At 42.6% G+C, this 21,605-nt stretch overlaps 1 protein-coding gene across 9 annotated transcripts in view; it reads right to left on the reverse strand.

Moving 5' to 3' along the window:
* Positions 1-21,605, reverse strand: part of LOC110522967 (ubiquitin carboxyl-terminal hydrolase 13) — a 60,688-nt gene that overhangs the window by 31,808 nt on the left and 7,275 nt on the right. For 3 of the 9 annotated variants that reach the window (XM_090235146.1, XM_036977768.2, XM_090235149.1), the window contains exons 2-10: positions 20,076-20,201; positions 17,784-17,844; positions 13,683-13,804; positions 10,760-10,902; positions 6,967-7,151; positions 6,664-6,758; positions 6,244-6,449; positions 5,667-5,738; positions 5,224-5,296 (exon numbers count right to left, since the gene is read on the reverse strand). In XM_090235146.1, coding sequence (XP_090091272.1) covers positions 5,224-5,296; positions 5,667-5,738; positions 6,244-6,449; positions 6,664-6,758; positions 6,967-7,151; positions 10,760-10,902; positions 13,683-13,804; positions 17,784-17,844; positions 20,076-20,174 — 1,056 coding nt within the window. In that variant the 5' untranslated portion in view covers positions 20,175-20,201. Of the gene's footprint in view, positions 1-5,190; positions 5,297-5,666; positions 5,739-6,243; positions 6,450-6,663; positions 6,759-6,966; positions 7,152-10,759; positions 10,903-13,682; positions 13,805-17,783; positions 17,845-20,075; positions 20,202-21,605 lie in introns of all 9 variants that reach the window. The other 6 variants (XM_090235145.1, XM_036977767.2, XM_090235148.1 and 3 more) reach the window with 2 other exon arrangements.

A 21,605-nucleotide genomic window follows, 5' to 3' on the forward strand; every position in this document is an offset into this window, starting at 1 on the left:
CTTATCTGAAAAACTCAAAGTATGCATCTTAAAAATGGTTCACATACAAACTTTATATGTCCGTACTCAGAATCAAACTTTATATGTCCGTACAAATAGACTTCGCAAAAATAAGCCACTGCATTTATCTGAAGTCCCATCAAGTAGCCTGATTTCAGATGTGCCCATGTAAACAAATTAGGAAAATCATTCTTCTTGTAAAGCATGTAAACGTTTTAAACAAACTATTATATTCATCTTACCAGCCACAATAATGGTATTATTGTGTCCATAACCGTGCTCACTGTGTCTTAGAGGCAGAGTTCATACTCATCATGATTCCATGTCTGTTTTTTTTCTAGTGACTATTCCGCAGCTTATTTTTATACACTGCTCAAAAAAAAGGGAACACTAAAATAACACATCCTAGATCTGAATGAATGAAATATTCTTATTAAATACTTTTTTCTTTACATAGTTGAATGTGCTGACAACAAAATCACACAATAATTATCAATGGAAATTTATCAACCCATGGAGGTCTGGATTTGGAGTCACACTAAACATTAAAGTGGAAAACCACACTACAGGCTGATCCAACTTTGATGTAATGTAAAACTTGTAAAACAAGTCAAAATGAGGCTCAGTAGTGTGTGTGGCCTCCACGTGCCTGTATGACCTCCCTACAACGCCTGGGCATGCTCCTGATGAGGTGGCGGATGGTCTCCTGAGGGATCTCCTCCCAGATCTGGACTAAAGCATCCACCAACTCCTGGAAAGTCTGTGGTACAACGTGGCGTTGGTGGATGGAGCGAGACATGATGTCCCAGATGTGCTCAATTGGATTCAGGTCTGGGGAACGGGCGGGCCAGTCCATAGCATCAATGCCTTCCTCTTGCAGGAACTGCTGACACACTCCAGCCACATGAGGTCTAGCATTGTCTTGCATTAGGAGGAACCCAGGGCCAACCGCACCAGCATATGGTCTCACAAGGGGTCTGAGGATCTCATCTCGGTCCCTAATGGCAGTCAGGCTACCTCTGGCCCCCCACAGACACTGGAGAGATGCTATGGGAGTCGGTGCAGCCAGCTGGTTTCTCCACGCATCGCGCCGACAGAAACAAACATCTTTCTGGTAAGAAGAGGGGCGGGGGCGTATGCTTCATGGTTAACATGACGTGGTGTGATCATAACAACATACAGGTACTCAAGTCGTTCTGTTCACCTGATTTAGAATTCCTTACAATCAAATGTCGACCGCATTATCTACCAAGGGAATTCTCTTCGATTATAATCACAGCCGTATATATTCCCCCCCAAGCAGACACGTCGATGGCTCTGAACAAACTTTATTTGACTCTGTGCAAACTGGAATCCATTTATCCGGAGGCTGCATTCATTGTAGCTGGGGATTTTAACAAGGCTAATCTGAAAACAAGACTCCCTAAATTTTATCAGCATATCGATTGCGCAACCAGGGCTGGAAAAACCTTGGATCACTGCTATTCTAACTTCCGCGACGCATATAAGGCCCTGCCCCGCCCTCCTTTCGGAAAAGCTGACCACGACTCCATTTTGTTGATCCCTGCCTACAGACAGAAACTAAAACAAGAAGCTCCCGCGCTGAGGTCTGTTCAACGCTGGTCCGACCAATCTGACTCCACACTCCAAGACTGCTTCCATCACGTGGACTGGGATATGTTTCGTATTGCGTCAGACAACAACATTGACGAATACACTGATTTGGTGAGCGAGTTCATTAGAACGTGCGTTGAAGATGTCGTTCCCATAGCAACGATTAAAACATTCCCAAACCAGAAACCGTGGATTGATGGCAGCATTCGCGTGAAACTGAAAGCCCGAACCACTGCTTTAAATCAGGGCAAGGTGACCGGAAACATGACCGAATACAAACAGTGTAACTATTCCCTCCGCAAGGCAATCAAACAAGCTAAGCGTCAGTATAGAGACAAAGTAGAATCTCAATTCAACGGCTCAGACACAAGAGGTATGTGGCAGGGTCTACAGTCAATCACGGATTACAAAAAGAAAACCGGCCCCGTCACGGACCAGGATGTCTTGCTCCCAGGCAGACTAAATTACTTTTTTGCCCGCTTTGAGGACAATACAGTGCCACTGACACGGCCCGCAACTAAAACATGCGGACTCTCCTTCACTGCAGCCGACGTGAGGAAAACATTTAAACGTGTCAACCCTCGCAAGGCTGCATGCCCAGACGGCATCCCCAGCCGCGCCCTCAGAGCATGCGCAGACCAGCTGGCTGGTGTGTTTACGGACATATTCAATCAATCCCTATCCCAGTCTGTTGTTCCCACATGCTTCAAGAGGGCCACCATTGTTCCTGTTCCCAAGAAAGCTAAGGTAACTGAGCTAAACGACTACCGCCCCGTAGCACTCACTTCCGTCATCATGAAGTGCTTTGAGAGACTAGTCACCCTAGACCCACTCCAATTTGCTTACCGCCCAAATAGGTCCACAGACGATGCAATCTCAACCACACTGCACACTGCCCTAACCCATCTGGACAAGAGGAATACCTATGTGAGAATGCTGTTCATCGACTACAGCTCGGCATTTAACACCATAGTGCCCTCCAAGCTCGTCATCAAGCTCGAGACCCTGGGTCTCGACCCCGCCCTCTGCAACTGGGTACTGGTCTTCCTGACGGGCCGCCCCCAGGTGGTGAGGGTAGGCAACAACATTTCCACCCCGCTGATCCTCAACACTGGGGCCCCACAAGGGTGCGTTCTGAGCCCTCTCCTGTACTCCCTGTTCACCCACGACTGCGTGGCCACGCACGCCTCCAACTCAATCATCAAGTTTGCGGACAACAACAGTGGTAGGCTTGATTACCAACAATGACAAGACGGCCTACAGGGAGGAGGTGAGGGCCCTCGGAGTGTGGTGTCAGGAAAATAACCTCACACTCAACGTCAACAAAACTAAGGAGATGATTGTGGACTTCAGGAAACAGCAGAGGGAACACCCACCTATCCACATCGATGGAACAGTAGTGGAGAGGGTAGTAAGTTTTAAGTTCCTCGGCGTACACATCACAGACAAACTGAATTGGTCCACCCACACAGACAGCATCGTGAAGAAGGTGCAGCAGCGCCTCTTCAACCTCAGGAGGCTGAAGAAATTCGGCTTGTCACCAAAAGCACTCACTGTCGGGCTGTATCACCGCCTGGTACGGCAACTGCTCCGCCCACAACCGTAAGGCTCTCCAGAGGGTAGTGAGGTCTGCACAACGCATCACCGGGGGCAAACTACCTGCCCTCCAGGACACCTACACCATCCAATGTCACAGGAAGGCCATAAAGATCATCAAGGACAACAACCACCCGAGCCACTGCCTGTTCACCCCGCTATCATCCAGAAGGCGAGGTCAGTACAGGTGCATCAAAGCTGGGACCGAGAGACTGAAAAACAGCTTCTATCTCAAGGCCATCAGACTGTTAAACAGACACCACTAACATTGAGTGGCTGCTGCCAACACACTGACTCAACTCCAGCCACTTTAATAATGGGAATTGATGGGAAATGATGTAAAATATATCACTAGCCACTTTAAACAATGCTATCTAATATAATGTTTACATTATTCATCTCATATGTATATGTATATACTGTACTCTATATCATCTACTGCATCTTTATGTAATACATGTATCACTAGCCACTTTAACTATGCCACTTTGTTTACATACTCATCTCATATGTATATACTGCACTCAATACCATCTACTGTATCTTGCCTATGCCGCTCTGTACCATCACTCATTCATATATCTTTCTGTACATATTCTTTATCCCCTTACACTTGTGTCTATAAGGTAGTAGTTTTGGAATTGTTAGCTAGATTACTTGTTGGTTATTACTGCATTGTCGGAACTAGAAGAACAAGCATTTCGCTACACTCGCATTAACATCTGCTAACCATGTGTATGTGACAAATAAAATTTGATTTGATTTGACCCACCGCCAAACCGGTCATGCTGGAGGATGTTGCAGGCAGCAGAACGTTCTCCACGGCGTCTCCAGACTCTGTCACGTCTGTCACATGTGCTCAGTGTGAACCTGCTTTAATCTGTGAAGAGCACAGGGCGCCAGTGGCAAATTTGCCAATCTTGGTGTTTTACTGGCAAATGCCAAACTTCCTGCACGGTGTTGGGCTGTAAGCACAACCCCCACCTGTGGACGTCGGGCCCTCATACCACCCTCATGGAGTCTGTTTCTGACCGTTTGAGCAGACACATGCACATTTGTGGCCTGCTGGAGGTCATTTTGCAGGGCTCTAGCAGTGCTCATCCTGCTCCTCCTTGCACAAAGGCGGAGGTAGCGGTCCTGCTGCTGGGTTGGTGCCCTCCTATGGCCTCCTCCACGTCTCCTGATGTACTGGCCTGTCTCCTGGTAGCGCCTCCATGCTCTGGACACTACGCTGACAGACACAGCAAACCTTCTTGCCACAGCTCGCATTGATTGATGTGCCATCCTGGATGAGCTGCACTACCTGAGCCACTTGTGTGGGTTGTAGACTCCGTCTCATGCTACCACTAGAGTGAAAGCACCGCCAGCATTCAAAAGTGACCAAAACATCAGCCAGGAAGCATAGGAACTGAGAAGTGGTCTGTGGTCCCCACCTGCAGAACCACTCCTTTATTGGGGGTGTCTTGCTAATTGCCTATAATTTCCACCTGTTGTCTATTCCATTTGCACAACAGCATGTGAAATTTATTGTCAATCAGTGTTGCTTCCTAAGTGGACAGTTTGATTTCACAGAAGTGTGATTGACTTGGAATTACATTGTGTTGTTTAAGTGTTCCCTTTATTTTTTTGAGCAGTGAACAGCGGAAAAAGTAATGAAGACCGTGCAGAACAAACATTCAGGAGAAAGACATTTTTACAAATGCTTATGCATTGTTCACACTACCAGCATAGTTATTTTTGCTTGTTCATGTAATGAGGACAATCGGAAACCAATAACATTCTGTTTTGACCTGAATGCAGAAGTTGAAAAAACTAGCGGCTGAAAAATGGCCGGAGAGGAAAAGTACAGTACACTAGTTAACCACAGCTCTTTCGCCTACTTATCTGGAAACCACAAAACAAAAACATTCTCCAAATTGCCATTTGTCAGTCTGTAATTTTGCATGCTCACATTATACCCAGATATCGAGCTGGACGTACCCAGTCTAATACCTTGTATTCTTCTTTCATCACCTGTTCAATGAGCTCGGATTTCATTGGTGGTTTGGAGTACAGGCCTGAGAGGAGTCCGTGGCCCAGTTTAGCCCTTGTGGATAAACAAAAACAAACCAAAGGATTAGTCACAAACCAACATGGGCTGTCCTATTACACAAGCTTGCATTGTAATACAGTAGCTTCTCAAACCTGACTAAGAAAAGCTCTTTGCCAACACCATCAACATACAAACAAAAAAGTAAAGAAATTGGTCAAGAGTGTAAACTGGCAAACACATATGACCCATTACACATGCTTGCATTGTAAAAGCTACTCAAACTACTAACAGCTACTAAGAACAAAAGAGACTGGGCAATACCAGTGGTAAACAACTTGCTGATTTATGTGACGAGCTAAATCAAATCAACATGGTGAGGGTCATAAACATGATAACTACGTTATTTAACTGTGTATTGACTTACATTTGTGTGCTGAAGTCCGTGCTGGGGTCAAGAGGTGAGTAGTCATATATCCTCTGTAGATTTCCAACATACCTAGAGATTAAAAACAGACATCGGACAATATGAACACTACATTCATCCACCTGTACAAACCTGCCACTTACAGTACTGTAGGTATTGTTTTGCAACTATTTTATTTATTTATCCATTATTTTACCAGGTAAGTTTGACTGAGAACACGTTCTCATTTGCAACAACGACCTGGGGAATAGTTACAGGGGAGAGGAGGGGGATGAATGAGCCAATTGTAAACTGGGGATTATTAGGTGACCGTGATAGTTTGAGGGCAAATATTGAGGGCAATTATTATCCAATAGATGCGTACAAAACATGTAATAAGACCTTTAGGTCAAGTAACTTTCCTTTCATAGTCATCGTTGTATGAGGGCGAAACATGACGACCCCCCCCCCCCCCCCCCCCAGACCCCCACGCCCAACGTCCTGATTTACTATGTTTATTCCGGTCCATCCTGGAGGCCTCGCTCTCGATCTCCCTGTATCCCTCTCCCACACCATCCCAGATGCTAGTAATACTTACGCCCTCTGGAACTCAGGGATGCTGAAGAGGACCTGCATGATGGTGCCCAGGTAGCAGCTGTTGCCCAGGTTCTTGATGCCCGTGAAACCCGAGCCGTACACTGCCTTCAGCTTCATGCCCGACTCCTGGATCACCTCCCACTCGCTGACTCGCGGCCGCATGCCGTTTGTGTTGTCTGTGTTGTGGTGGCCATTATCTGTTCCATTCTGTTCAAATCAACAGAATAAAAAGAGGGAGTCCCCATTCACAATGGGGGTCCAGCCATACCCAGAGACAGTTGATATTATTCCAGGGGGGGACACATTCCATTCTATGTGAAATGGAAATGGCTGTTTGATACAGGTTACTTTTGGTGACATTGACAGACAGTAGTTGTTGAAAATCATCTAATTGTATTCCTACAATGACGGCAAGACGTACCCGCTGAATCGGTATAATGTCTATTCCAAAGTGTTGCAAGTGTTCGGATATTTGCGGGTCCAAGACTGCTTCTTCTTCGTCGAACGAATAAATATCTGAGAGAGAAAATCAAAACAGTTAAACCTAGTTACAAGTTAATTGCTACTCGTAACGTCACGAACAACAAATTGAAGTAGGTTTATTGTCAGTTTATACACAACACAAGGGACAGTTTAGTAGAGACGGTCTGCTTTATACTAATGGAAGAATTAAAACACTGAAATCAGGCCAGTTTTTTGTTTTCCCCCAATATGTGTCACTGACCTGCTATGTCTAGGGTGAGGTTGTCCAGCTTGACTGCCAGGGGGAAGTTAGTGTCCTTGAAGTGGTCCAAGGCATGGCCGTTTCCTCCGGAACCATCAAAGAACCACTTCCCACAAAGCACCGCTCCGTCCGACAGGTTCAACCACAGGTTCTCTTTCATCTCACACTTCTGACATTTCCATCCACTGAGAAGAGAGGGGACAGGGGGGAAACATTGAGTCATATCACATGTTGCTCTTACACATTTGTTTCAGTGTCGTTTTTCCTTGCAGGACAAAATGGCAAGAATGTCCGAAAAGCATTCCCTCTCATTGGGGTTAATTTGTTGACCTGAATTATGTTCAACGTTTCAATGTTTCTCATTACAAAGCACTTCTTAACACTAGTGCTTTATAATGCTAAATAATAGGAGTAACTTCCATGTCAGGCAAAAGGCACTGTAACGTTACAGAGTACCTTGGCTTCAGACACATAAGAAAACACCTGTTGATTGGAGAGCTGCTGAGAAATGGGTCTGCCAAGTTAATCCAAGTGCTCTGGTGTGTCCCATCATGTTTTGTGCACCTCAAAGAGTGACAGAGTTGACGCAGCTGCACATGGGTGTCCGCTTGGGGTTATATTTAGTGTGGTAACCTTCTCTCTCATCTACAGAGTGGCCCAGCCACATTCGGACCAATCTAAATTCGCTACCGTTCATAATTACCATCCTTAGCACAGGAAATTGATTGTCCAGTTGCTGAGAAGTCTACCTATGACAAGCATGCCAGTATAATACATCTGAAAGAGAGCATATTCTTTCTGCGTATGTAGGCCTATGTGATCTGACCTTGGGAATATTCAACCAGGAGAGAGATTCCTTGATATGGGGGCAGAATCCCACAAGTAAAGCGGAGGTACGCGCAAGTAAATTAATTGTTCTCAAAGTGGGCTCGCAGAGGTACTGCAGGGGTCCAGACCTCAAAATATATTTTTTTAAATACAAATTACATTTAATTGTCTTAATGCATATTAAACACATTTTGAGATCCGTGGAATAAGTTAAGAGGGTGCAATACAATGTAATATTAATTTACAATTTACATTAACCCTGCGCAACATGGGCCTGGGAGGATCACAGGGATATTGGTATCCACAGTCCTCCACAAATTATAAATTTTTCAACTCAATACCTCCTGTATTCCCCACCCCAATGTATTTACTTTTACATAAATGCACTGTAATTCAAGCTGTTAAAAAGGTCCAACGCAGCCATTTTTTATCTGTACTTAACAAAAATATAAACGCAAAATGTAAAGTGTTGGTCCCATGTTTTATGAGCTGAAATAAAAGATCCCAGGAATGTTCCATTGGCACAAAAAGCTTATTTCTCTCAAATTTGGTGCACAAATTTGTTTACATCCCTGTTATTCAGCATTTATACTTTGTCAAGATAATTCATCCACCTGATAAGGTGCAGCATATCAAGAAGCTGATTAAACAGCATGATCATTACACAGGTGCACCTTGTGCTGGGGAGAATAAAAGGCCACAAAAAATGTGCAGTGCCACAGATGTCTGAAGTTTTGAGGGAGCTTGCAATTGGTATGCTGACTGCAGGAATGTCCACCAGAGCTGCTGCCAAATAATTGAATGTTTCATTCTCTACCATAAGCCGCCTCCAACGTCGTTTTAGAGAATTTGGCAGTACGTCCAACCGGCCTCACAACCGCAGACCATGTGTAACCACGCCAGCCCAGGACGTCCACATCCAGCTGCTTCACCTGTGGGATTGTCTGAGACCAGCCACCCGTACAGCTGATGAAACTGAGGAGTATTTATGTCTGTGATAAAGCCCTTTTGTGGGGAGTTGGTGGGCCTGGCTCCTAAGTGGGTGGGCCTATACCCCCCAGGCCTACCCCTGCCTAGTCATGTGTAATCCATAGATTAGCGTCAATAATTAATTTATTTCAATTGACTAACTCGTTGAAATTGTTGCATGTTCCAGTTATATTTGTGTTCAGTATAAATACAAAATAATTTCTGGGTAACAACTTTACTGTGAATATTTTTTATAAAATATTCTAAAATAAACAAAAATTCTTCAAGCAATCATTTTGGTAAGAGTGTCTGGGAGTGGTCTGAGTGGCGACGGGAAAACTGAAAACAAGCCGTTATTGGCAGAGGTTTGGAACTCTAACCGCCTGGTGATGTCACCGATTCAGGCTGAAATTTCAGCCAGTCTTTTCAGACAGCTCTTACGCTGAAGGGCACTATCATTTTCACAATATTATTCCAACCTCACTTGGTATATATTTCCACACAATACCAAACATTAGGAACACCTTCCCAATATTGAGTTGCACCCCTCGCTTTTGCACCTCAACTCGTCGGGGCATGGACTCTACAAGGCGTCGAAAGCGTTTCACAGGGATGCTGTTGGCCCATGTTGCCTCCAATGCTTCCCACAGTTGTGTCAAGTTGGCGAGTTGTCCATTGGGTGGTGGACCCTTCTTGATACACACAGGGAACTATTAAGTGTGAAAAATGCAGCAGCGTTGCAGTGCTTGACACACTCAAACCCATGCGCCTGGCAGCTACTACCTACCGTACCCTATTGAAAGGCACTTCGATTTTTTTTGTCTTGCTCATTCACTCTCAGAATGGCACACAGACAATCCATGTCTCAATTACCTCAAGGCTTAAAAATCCTTCTTTAACCTGTCTCCTACCCTTCACATAAACTTATTGAAATGGATTTAACAAGTGAACATAGCTTTCACCTGGATTCACCTAGTCATGGAAAGAACAGGTGTTCATAATCTTTTGTATACTCCTGTAACGAATCTCTTCTTCGTCTGAAAAGGAGTAGGAAGGATCGGACCAATATGCAGTGTGGTAAGTGTCCATGTTAATTTATTAGACTGAACACACAAAAACAAAATAACAAAGCGAATGGAAGAAACAAAACAGTTCTGTAAGGTGACATACACTAAAGAGAAAACAACTACCCACAAATCATAGTGGGAACACAAGCTACCTAAGTATGGTTCTCAATCAGAGACAACGATTGACAGCTGCCTCTGATTGGGAACCATACCAGGCCAAAAGCAGAAATACAAAACATAGAACAAAAACATCAAATGCCCACCCCAACTCACGCCCTGACCAAACTAAAACAGAGACATAAAAAAGGAACTAAGGTCAGGACGTGACAAGTCCATGTTTATAAAACACAGAAAATCCAGTTTTTGACTACACTGGGCCTTTAAAAACACCAACTTTTTGTCAATGTCTCATGGCAAAATGTGTAGTACTGCAGGATATTAGCTTTAAAGCTGCAACCAAACAGCTCTCTGCCACATGACAAAAAGCGTAGAATTGTAGGAAATTCACTTGAAAACCGCAAAATTCTCTCTCCAATGCCTTTAAAAATGTTCCTTCCTAGGGACAGAGACTTGGTTCATCCGGCCATGCACTGCCAAAGTCATAGTAAAACTCCTTGTATGCTATTTCATGTATCACTTCGGTTGTTTTGATTATGGAGGGGTCCCTGATGAATTTGCTATCACAAAAGTGGTAGACAGACCCAAAGAGTTTGAGAACTCCCTGCATTATTAAGTAACTCAGAAGGACCCCCTAAACCACACCAGAAAGGACCCACAAACTAGCAGCAACACAAGAAACACAAAATGACAGACATACATATTCTACAGATGGCTGACGGGGACGTTGTTCTTAAGCCACCGTCCACCATAATGGCGTATCTACATTATTGCATAACAGTTGTTAGTCCAATCAGTAGGCAATTCGTTACCTGGGTGGGATCCTCACGCCGTTGTCCTGCTGTCGAAGACTCCTGGCATGTTTGGAAACCTGGATCTCCTCGTCCCAGGAGTCGGGCTCCTGTTTTTTGTAGGCTGACGCAGTGTTGAGCACGGCATCGCAGGCTATTGTCACCTGGGAGTCACGGGACACACATGTGAATGTGATGTGATTGTGATTCACTGACGTGAAACACTGAATCACTGACATAATAAGACGAGGACTAGTCACAGGTCTAGGACTGTGGTGCATACAAGAGGATATATAACCTGATCCCAGTTAGATCAGTGAGGATAAGAGAGAGGATATGTTCCTGAAACCGTGTTAATAATATAGAGTATCATGGTAATGTCTCGCTGATTTGTCTTTCACCATCCCTGGTAGGGGTGTAAGCCTGTAACAGGGGATAACGTAACAACGCCAAATAAATGTCACTTTTAAATCATGTAATAAGTGTTTTTTTATATATAATGGAACAAATGGATAACGTAGTAAATCTCCAGACATTTTATTAAAACAGTTGAATGATAATCTAATAGTTTCCCAAAGATAGAGTAATAACCTATTACATTTTCCATTGGCTATTACATTATCAGGTGTGTAAAAATGTTTATTAATCATGTTATTACATTATTCGTTGAAGTTATTACATCAAAATCCATATTATAATGTAGATAGACATTGGACAGACTAAATTGTTATTACAGTACCAATACTACTATCTAAGCTACTGTTAGGAAGTCCTGCCCATTATACTATATACATGATTAACACAACACAGGTTAAATCATATACATACCAGGTTTGGGGTCAATTTATTTTCCAGTTAATTCAGTCAAGTAAACAAAATTCAAAATTATCCAAATTGAAAAGCATTGAAGAAAATTGGAATTTCAGTGTACCTCCTGAACTGACTGGAATTGAACCCAACCCTGGTTCGCACCACTGGAATCCCCTCTGCAATTGTACCACTGTAATAACCACTGCTATATACACCTTTTCTATTCATATACTGTCTTTACACACTATTACTGCATATACACACTGAGTGTACAAAACATGACAGACTGACCAGGTGAAAGCTATGATCCCTTACGGATGCCACTTGTTAAATCCACTTCAAAATCATTGTAGATGAAAGGGAAGAGACTGGTTAAAGAAGGATTTTTTTAAAGCCTTGAAACAATTGCGAGCGACATGGATTATGTAAGTGAGGTTTTCAGAGGGTGAATCGGCAAGTGCCTTTGAACATGGTATAGTAGTAGGTGGCAGGTACACCGGTTTGTGTCAAGAACTGCAATGTTGCTGGGTTTTTCCACGCTCAACAGTGTCCCGTGTGTCTCAAGAATGGTCCACCACCCAAAGGACATCCAGCCAACTAGACAACTGTGGGAAGCATTGTCCACATGGGCCAGCATCCCTGTGGAACGCTTTCGACACCTTGTAGTTTCCATGCCCCGACAAATTGAGGCAGTTCTGAGGGAAAAAGGGGTGGGGGGGTGCAACAATATTAGGAATGTTTGATATACTCAGCGTAAATTAATATACATTATATGTATATTTATATTGCGGTCTCTGACATTTATTACATTTGGATTATATGAGTATCGTTTATTTTGTTGGAGCTAGAAACAAGCACTTCGCTACACTTGTGATAACATCTGCAAATCTGTGTACGCAAACAATAAACTTTGATTTTACTTATTGGTAACACTTTTCTTGACACCCAGCGTTATACCATGTCATAATATCAACTGATATAACTTGTCATAAGTTATAATATGGTCATATTTTGACATATTTTATGGCAGGTTATGACCCCTACATGAGTGTAAAAACCCACAAAACTGAAAACATTATATTAGACCATAGCCTGTGTCAACAGTGTTTTTGTCATATACTTTAAAATATTTTTATTATTGACCATATTAAATTATCATTGTAATTGCGCACACATTGATGTCAGATATGCGCGCCTACCCCAATGCTCTGTTGTTGATGACTGGGGTGAATGCAAGAGCAGGACAAGACACCCTCTTTTTGACTGATGACTGATGTAAGGGAATGTACGTAATAGGCTTAAGATGGTCATAATGCTTCGACAGTGTCATAAAGTGTATTTTCTTAGTCCGAGTAAAGTGACACAGGATGGTCATAATGCTTCATGGCAGTGTCATAAAGTGTATTTTCTTAGTCCGAGTAAAGTGACACAGGATGGTCATAATGCTTCGACAGTGTCATAAAGTGTATTTTCTTAGTCCGAGTAAAGTGACACAGGATGGTCATAATGCTTCATGACAGGGTCATAAAGTGCATTTTCATAGTCCGAGTAAAGTGACACAGGATGGTCATAATGCCTCATGACAGTGTCATAAAGTGTATTTTCTTAGTCCGAGTAAAGTGACACAGGATGGTCATAATGCTTCATGATAGGGTCATAAAGTGTATTTTCTTAGTCCGAGTAAAGTGACACAGGATGGTCATAATGCCTCATGACAGTGTCATAAAGTGTATTTTCTTAGTTCGAGTAGTGACACAGGATGGTCATAATGCTTCATGACAGGGTCATAAAGTTATTAAAAGGAAGAAAAAAAACATGACTAAAGAATTGATTATAACAAAGGATTTAAGAAAAAAAAAACTTTCAAACGAAAGGAAACTTCTTGGCAGGGAAAAAAAACGAATTTGAATAAATGTGAGTCGACACTCTTATGTAGGTGTAATAACCAGTACATGCACACAATGGCTTTCACAACCATAAGACCCTGTGGGGAACAAAATAACACAGCATGCAAAGAAAAGAAAATCACAGGATACCCACGGCATCGGAAAACATGATATGCAAGGCAAAGGACGGTGCGTGAACCACCGTTTCCCTTCAGAATGCATGAGGGCACGGGCACACACTCACTGACCAGTGCAGGCAACTCCTCAATATTTGGCAAGGGGATCTCGAAGTGGTCTGGAAATATGACGAGCTTGGCCTCGTCTTCACAATCGTACTCATCTCCGTTAAAATCGCGGTTTAGTTCTAAATCTGCAAGAGAGGAAGCAGACATTGACATTCAGTTACCATAAAACAGTGAGTGGTGCCTTTCACGAAGCATGTGTCTTGGCTAGATAGGATAAAAGTGACATGATAGGATCAAATAAATATGATAGACTATGGTAGGCGTTTCAGATGATTAATGCATTTCAGATATCATGTAATTTGTTAGAGGGTAACTGACATGTGGGTTATCCAATACAAAAATGGGGTGTGTACTTGCATTTCTTGAACATTTGAGCTTCCATTTTAGCTGGATTAATGAGATGTACATCTAGTAAGTGATGCTAACCCAGACTAGGGTTTAGGGTTAGATGTCACAGCTGCAGAGCTGTGGAGTTCAACTGAGAATAGTATGAAGCAAAGTCCTCGTTTAAAAATGCCACAATATAATGTCAAGAATTTCATAGAATACTCAGGGGTGAAAGTAAGCGGGTATGCCGTACCGGTAAAATGTGAAATCACAATATTTAAAACAAACATGGCAAGACATCTGCAGGTTATTATACCATCATTGTGGTATACGCTCCAAAAGCTAGTGCTGTTCGACGTGAACACAAAATATTTGCCAAGGCAGAGATGACTGGCCGGGACCGAGACGCCCACGGACAGATCAATCGATGTAGAATACAATCGCTGAATGTCCTTACACGTTTTGGTGTTTGAATAGACGTCTCTTTCCATTCATCAAAAGGCGGGTACAAAGTGCACCGTTTTAGAATCGGTTATTATTTGAGTGGACAAACGTGGTGCACAGCACCTTATTTTTGAAGTGATTTATTGTACAATCAGACGGAGACATGCCTGGTTGTGGCCATCCCACGAAAGGTAATACATTTTTACAGTTAAATGACGTCTTCATTATTATGTCACACATAGGAGGTCCCCGACCTTGTGGGGAACAAAAAGGTTCTGTCTGAGACGTCCCAAATACTGTACATACAGTGCCTTGCGAAAGTATTCGGCCCCCTTGAACTTTGCGACCTTTTGCCACATTTCAGGCTTCAAAACATAAAGATATACAACTGTATTTTTTTGTGAAGAATCAACAACAAGTGGGACACAATCATGAAGTGGAACGACATTTATTGGATATTTCAAACTTTTTTAACAAATCAAAAACTGAAAAATTGGGCGTGCAAAATTATTCAGCCCCCTTAAGTTAATACTTTGTAGCGCCACCTTTGGCTGCGATTACAGCTGTAAGTCGCTTGGGGTATGTCTCTATCAGTTTTGCACATCGAGAGACTGACATTTTTTCCCATTCCTCCTTGCAAAACAGCTCGAGCTCAGTGAGGTTGGATGGAGAGCATTTGTGAACAGCAGTTTTCAGTTCTTTCCACAGATTCTCGATTGGATTCAGGTCTGGACTTTGACTTGGCCATTCTAACACCTGGATATGTTTATTTTTGAACCATTCCATTGTAGATTTTGCTTTATGTTTTGGATCATTCTCTTGTTGGAAGACAAATGTCCGTCCCAGTCTCAGGTCTTTTGCAGACTCCATCAGGTTTTCTTCCAGAATGGTCCTGTATTTGGCTCCATCCATCTTCCCATCAATTTTAACCATCTTCCCTGTCCCTGCTGAAGAAAAGCAGGCCCAAACCATGATGCTGCCACCACCATGTTTGACAGTGGGGATGGTATGTTCAGCTGTGTTGCTTTTACGCCAAACATAACGTTTTGCATTGTTGCCAAAAAGTTCAATTTTGGTTTCATCTGACCAGAGCACCTTCTTCCACATGTTTGGTGTGTCTCCCAGGTGGCTTGTGGCAAACTTTAAACGACACTTTTTATGGATATCTTTAAGAAATGGCTTTCTTCTTGCCACTCTTCCATAAAGGCCAGATTTGTGCAATATACGACTGATTGTTGTCCTATGGACAGAGTCTCCCACCTCAGCTGTAGATCTCTGCAGTTCATCCAGAGTGATCATGGGCCTCTTGGCTGCATCTCTGATCAGTCTTCTCCTTGTATGAGCTGAAAGTTTAGAGGGACGGCCAGGTCTTGGTAGATTTGCAGTGGTCTGATACTCCTTCCATTTCAATATTATCGCTTGCACAGTGCTCCTTGGGATGTTTAAAGCTTGGGAAATCTTTTTGTATCCAAATCCGGCTTTAAACTTCTTCACAACAGTATCTCAGACCTGCCTGGTGTGTTCCTTGTTCTTCATGATGCTCTCTGCGCTTTTAACGGACCTCTGAGACTATCACAGTGCAGGTGCATTTATACGGAGACTTGATTACACACAGGTGGATTGTATTTATCATCATTAGTCATTTAGGTCAACATTGGATCATTCAGAGATCCTCACTGAACTTCTGGAGAGAGTTTGCTGCACTGAAAGTAAAGGGGCTGAATAATTTTGCACGCCCAATTTTTCAGTTTTTGATTTGTTAAAAAAGTTTGAAATATCCAATAAATGTCGTTCCACTTCATGATTGTGTCCCACTTGTTGTTGATTCTTCACAAAAAAATACAGTTTTATATCTTTATGTTTGAAGCCTGAAATGTGGCAAAAGGTCACAAAGTTCAAGGGGGCCGAATACTTTCGCAAGGCACTGTATGAGGTTTTGATTGGCCAGTTATGGACTGATGAGTATTCTCAGATTAAAGTAGATTTAATTTAATTAAATCTACTTTCATCCGGGATAAATCTACTTTTACCCGAGAATACTCATCTGCGCATAACTGGCCAATCAAAACCTCACATGTACAGTATTTGGGACGTCTCAGACAGAACCTTTTGTGTCAAATAAATTATTATCTCCCACTGTTCCTATGATTTCCGAAACTGTAAAATAATGGATGAATTGTTCAGTCATGTAAATAGTCAGATTAAGGTTACTGCATACATAGACCCTCGTCTACCTTTCAACCCCGCTCCTCTAGTAACAAGATGATGACTTGGCTGGGGGGGCTGATGGTCGACTGATTAGATCATCAGACTGGTATGGAAATGCCAAAGCACAATTTTGTTTCAGCTTGGATTCCAATGGGAGTCAAAGCCGAGAGGAGAGTGGGAGAGAGAATGCAGTTCACGTCAGGCTAGAGGGACCTTTGGGTCCACGAGGCTCCAAAATGGGGTCAGGCCTGCAGAGCGAAAGACGACAATCGAGCATGTCCGATAATGGGAGCGTGACGCTTGGAGCCTAGCGCTTCAGCGTACGTAAACTACAGAGGCAAAGGCGTAAAGTGGCTGGTTATCCGGCTTCAGTGGATAATGGGAGATAAGGGAATGGAGGGTAAGGGAATGTTGGTGGGGCGGTTAAACAGGGGAGGTAACTAGCAAACGTTGATGTTTAAACGACAGTCAGCTAGGGCAGGAGGAGCCAGCGCCACCTGGCCCTCCCTTGCCCACGTCATTGTGGCCAGTGGCATAAGTGTGTCAGCTGGTAGGGTTGACAGGGTGCAGCAGCTGAGGACGGCTGAGCGACATGCAGGGGCAGCCCACTGTAAACTAACCCCCCTGCAGGAGGGGAGGAGGCCAGGTCGGGCATGTGGCACTTTGGATTTAGAACGGTTACTAACTGCATAAACAAATAAATTAGCTAAATTTAGAGTTGCACGGCAGTGAAGGACTGGGGGCCCGGGCCTCGACTTTGGACATGGGAAGATGTCCCTTTAGGCAAAATAGTGTGGGACCAGTGTAGGGCTACTGCCATATAACCAAATGAAAACAATAACAGCATGATACGATAACATACACTATCCCCTAACAGCTGCACCCAGCCAGTGCGCAAAAACGACTTCAATTAAGTACACTGATATTTGAAACGCCACCAGGTTGCGATTAGAAAGGGGAAATGTAGAGTCTTGTCCTACTCTTCAGGAATGACTGGGTACAAACAGACTACTGAGAGAGAAATGTGACTGTACTGTAAATAAACCATCAGGAGATTGAGTTTAAGGGGAACTCCCCATGATGGTAGACAAGTCGTTTTTAGGACATAACAAGTATCAGGCTTACCTAGGAATACTTTTCCGTTTCTTCTTCTGGGGATGGCACCCCCTGCGGCACCTGTAGCTTTCTGTTGGAAACACAAGTCAACAGGTAGAAATTATATTCATGGATCAAGATATAGGTCTTGATATCTCAAAGCAAGCCATGAAACATCCCCGTCGTTTTCAAAAAAACAATTCATGACAAATAAGAATACCAAAACTGTTTTGGTAAACGTAACGTTGGTTTATCAACACTAATACAACAGTCTAGTGTTGGCTGACAAACTGTCAATCATAACAGTATCAACCATAGAAATCCACACGTGGATAAATCAATCAATATGAAACCAAGTGCTTTTTTTTCTTCTTTTTTTTTACAATCAATAGAGTAGTCAGTAGACTGTCAACATTCCAAGTCGCTAGCTAAGGCTACAAGCCCTTTCATTGTTAACGGACTGGGTCCTTCTGATCCAAATCGGGTTCAGGTGGATGCCCATCATTTGCGCAATAGGGCAGGGAGGCGGCCACATCGAACAGACAGAAAGAATGCCGACGCACTCTGGGACCAACTGGCCACACGGGAAAACAGCAGACACAGGAGAAGGCGGAATGTGGCCAGCTGTTTCTGGACAGACCCAGGCATGGAAATAGAATCACTTGCAGGGGGGCTTATCTGGGGTCAATTAGAACCAAGAGGAAAACGGTAGCAGCTAAGGTTGTCGTTTACAACTGAACCTCCAATTTCTCCTACTGATTCTAAATAGAGACCGGCATTCTGACCTAGTTGATCTGTTGCTGTAAAATGGAGGAAAGAACTACATGGCTATATCCATTTGTCAGGAAAACAGAAAAGTGAGTGATATTAAGTGACCATTTAAGTGATAGTAATATATACAGAATATATCAAATCAAATTTTATTGGTCACTTACACATGGTTAGCAGATGTTAATGTGAGTGTAGCAAAATGCTTGTGCTTCTAGTGCCGACCGTGCAGTATTATCTAACAAGTAATCTAGCAATTTCACAACAACTACCTTATACACACACAAGTGTAAAGGAATGAATAAGAATATGTACATATAAATATATAGACGAGCGATGGCTGTGCGGCATAGGCAAGATGCAGCAGAGGGTAATAGAGTACAGTACATACGAGATGAGTAATGTAGGGTATGTAAACATTATATAAAGTGCCATTGTTTAAAGTGACACATTTATTACATCATATTTCTAATTATTAAAGTGGCTAGAGATTTGAGTCAGTATGTTGGCAGCAGCCACTCCATGTTAATGATGGCCGTTTAACAGTCTGATGGCCTTGAGCGGGTTGCTAGCAATAAAATACGCATTGCGTATTTTTTTTTTTTTTAAGGTTGTATCAGGATCTGATGTAGATCAATATGTTTGTAGTATCACAACAATAACGAATTGTAGAGTGCAGGCTTGAGGCTTCCTTCTCTCACCCCAACTACGCATTTCTAACTTATTACTACCACATAGCATTTCTCAGGAGGCAGTTTAAATCGATGAGGATTATCAGAGTGACAGTCTCAATGAAAATCAATGGAGGGAAAGAACATGATCAAAAGGGTCAAACATAAGGAAGAGGGATGGAATACACTTGCATGCAGAACTATGATAGGCTTACATACAATGATCCATCACTGACTAATCTGAAATCGCACCAGCAATGGTGAGGTTACAGTGTGCCTATCCGTGCAATTATTCACGTCAGAAGACGCGCACGAAGCAGACCACTGTGTTGGTTGAACCTAAACAGATCTGAAGATAAGGGACTTCCAAATGAATATGTACATAGGACCAAAAAAAGTATCCGTTTAAAACAAAATGTCAAGTTCATAATCTCCAGGGTCACCACGACGTCAACATATGTGAGGGTTTATATGTTTTGTCGCCAAAAAGAGGCACACCAGATGACGTCAGATTTTAACCAACCAACCAGTAGGCAACGGTTAGTAAAGTACCAGATCATGTCAAAAGTGTTTAAGGGTGAGGTCATTGGAAAACACGTTTCTTCCTCTGTTTTCCTCTATCTTTTTGCCTCGAAAACATAGAAACGTGCCGTTTTCACATGCGTTGATGTTAGGGCGGTGCTGGAGATGACGAAGTTGCCATTTTTGTAAATGTCTCCTTAAAATCCCCTAGAAAACTTACAAGCCAGCCTCTTATCAGTTCAATAGATATTTTCATTCAATGTTTTTTTTTTGCCAAAACTGAACACAAAGGTGCAGTACGTACTGTTTGCACTGTAAGCGTAGACCAATATAGAATTAAGCACATGGTATGACTCCTTACCTCTTTGACATGGCGTTTGAGATGCATGTAAACGCTCTGTCCGGTTTTACGGTAATGCCTCTCCACATGTTCTCTGCCAAAGCCCAGGAATGTGTTCATACACACATACAAACCTCCCTCAGACTCCTGTGGACAAAAACAACATGTGGTGAATAACATGCAAAACACACGCAGTCTAGTGTTGTCAGCCAACAGACTGTTGGCTCAAAGTGGAGGAGAGATTGACTTCATCACTACTTGTTTTTGTAATAAGTGTTGACATGCTGAATGCACAGAGGTGTCTGTTTAAACTAATAGCACACAGCTCGGAGCCCCATGCATACCCCACATGACATGCCACCAAAAGGTCTCTTAACAATCCCCAAGTCAAGAACAGATTATGGGAGGAGCACAGTACTACATAGAGCCATGGCTACTCTCTTCCACATCAGGTAATTGACGCAAGCAGTAGAATCAGATTTTAAAAACCATAAATACACACCTTATAGAACAGCAGGGACTGTGAAGAGACACACAGTAAGACACGTACTCTACACACGTACACATGGATTTTGTATTGTAGGAATGTGGTAGTTGTGTAGTGGCCTGAGTGTTATGAAATGTAATGTCATGTAATTTTAGAAATAGTATAGAAATGCCTTAATGTTGCTGGAGCCCAGGAAGAGTAGCTGCTGCCTTGGCAGGAACTAATTGGGAGCCATAATAAATACAAATTAACACACACCCATTTGAGGTAGCACTTGTCAGGAGCATCTGAAATGCTTTAGATGTACTGTAGGGTCCGACATTATTGACACCCTCGATAAAGATCCGAAAAAAATGACTGTATAAAATAAATTATTCAAATACTGAGCTAATATATACAGTGTAAATACATTGTATTTTTTTTTATTTTTATAAAATTGCTAATAACCTATTTCCGCTTTGTCATTATGGCTTATTGTGTGTAGATGGATTAAATAAAACATTTAATTTAAAGTAACAAAAAGCTGGAAAAAGTCAAGGGGTGTGAATACTAGTCGAATGCACTGTATGCTCAAATTTTTTATATTATTTTACACTTAATCAAATCAACCTTTTATTGGTCACATACACATGGTTAGCATATGTTATTGCGAGGGTAGCGAAATGCTTGTGCTTCTAGTTCCACAACAACTACCTAATACACACTAATCTAAAAGGGGTGAAATAAGAATATGTACATATACATATATGGATGAGCAATGACCCGAGCGGCATAGGCGAGATGCAATAGATGTATAAAATTCAGTATATACATATGGGATGAGTAATATAACATGTAAATATTATTAAAATTGGCATTAATAAAGTGACTAGTGATCCATTTGTTAGAGTGGCCAATGATTTCAAGACTGCATGTAGGCAGCAGCCTCACTGTGTTAGTGATGGCTGTTTAACAGTCTGATGGCCTTGAGATTGAAAAGTAGCTTCGGTCTCTCGGTCCCAACTTTGATGCACCTGTACTGACCACGCCTTCTGGATGGTAGCGGGGTGAACAGGCAGTAGCTC

This window comes from Oncorhynchus mykiss, chromosome 5 (assembly GCF_057628025.1).
Source record: "Oncorhynchus mykiss isolate SJ-2025 chromosome 5, ASM5762802v1, whole genome shotgun sequence".
Lineage (NCBI taxonomy): Eukaryota > Metazoa > Chordata > Actinopteri > Salmoniformes > Salmonidae > Oncorhynchus > Oncorhynchus mykiss.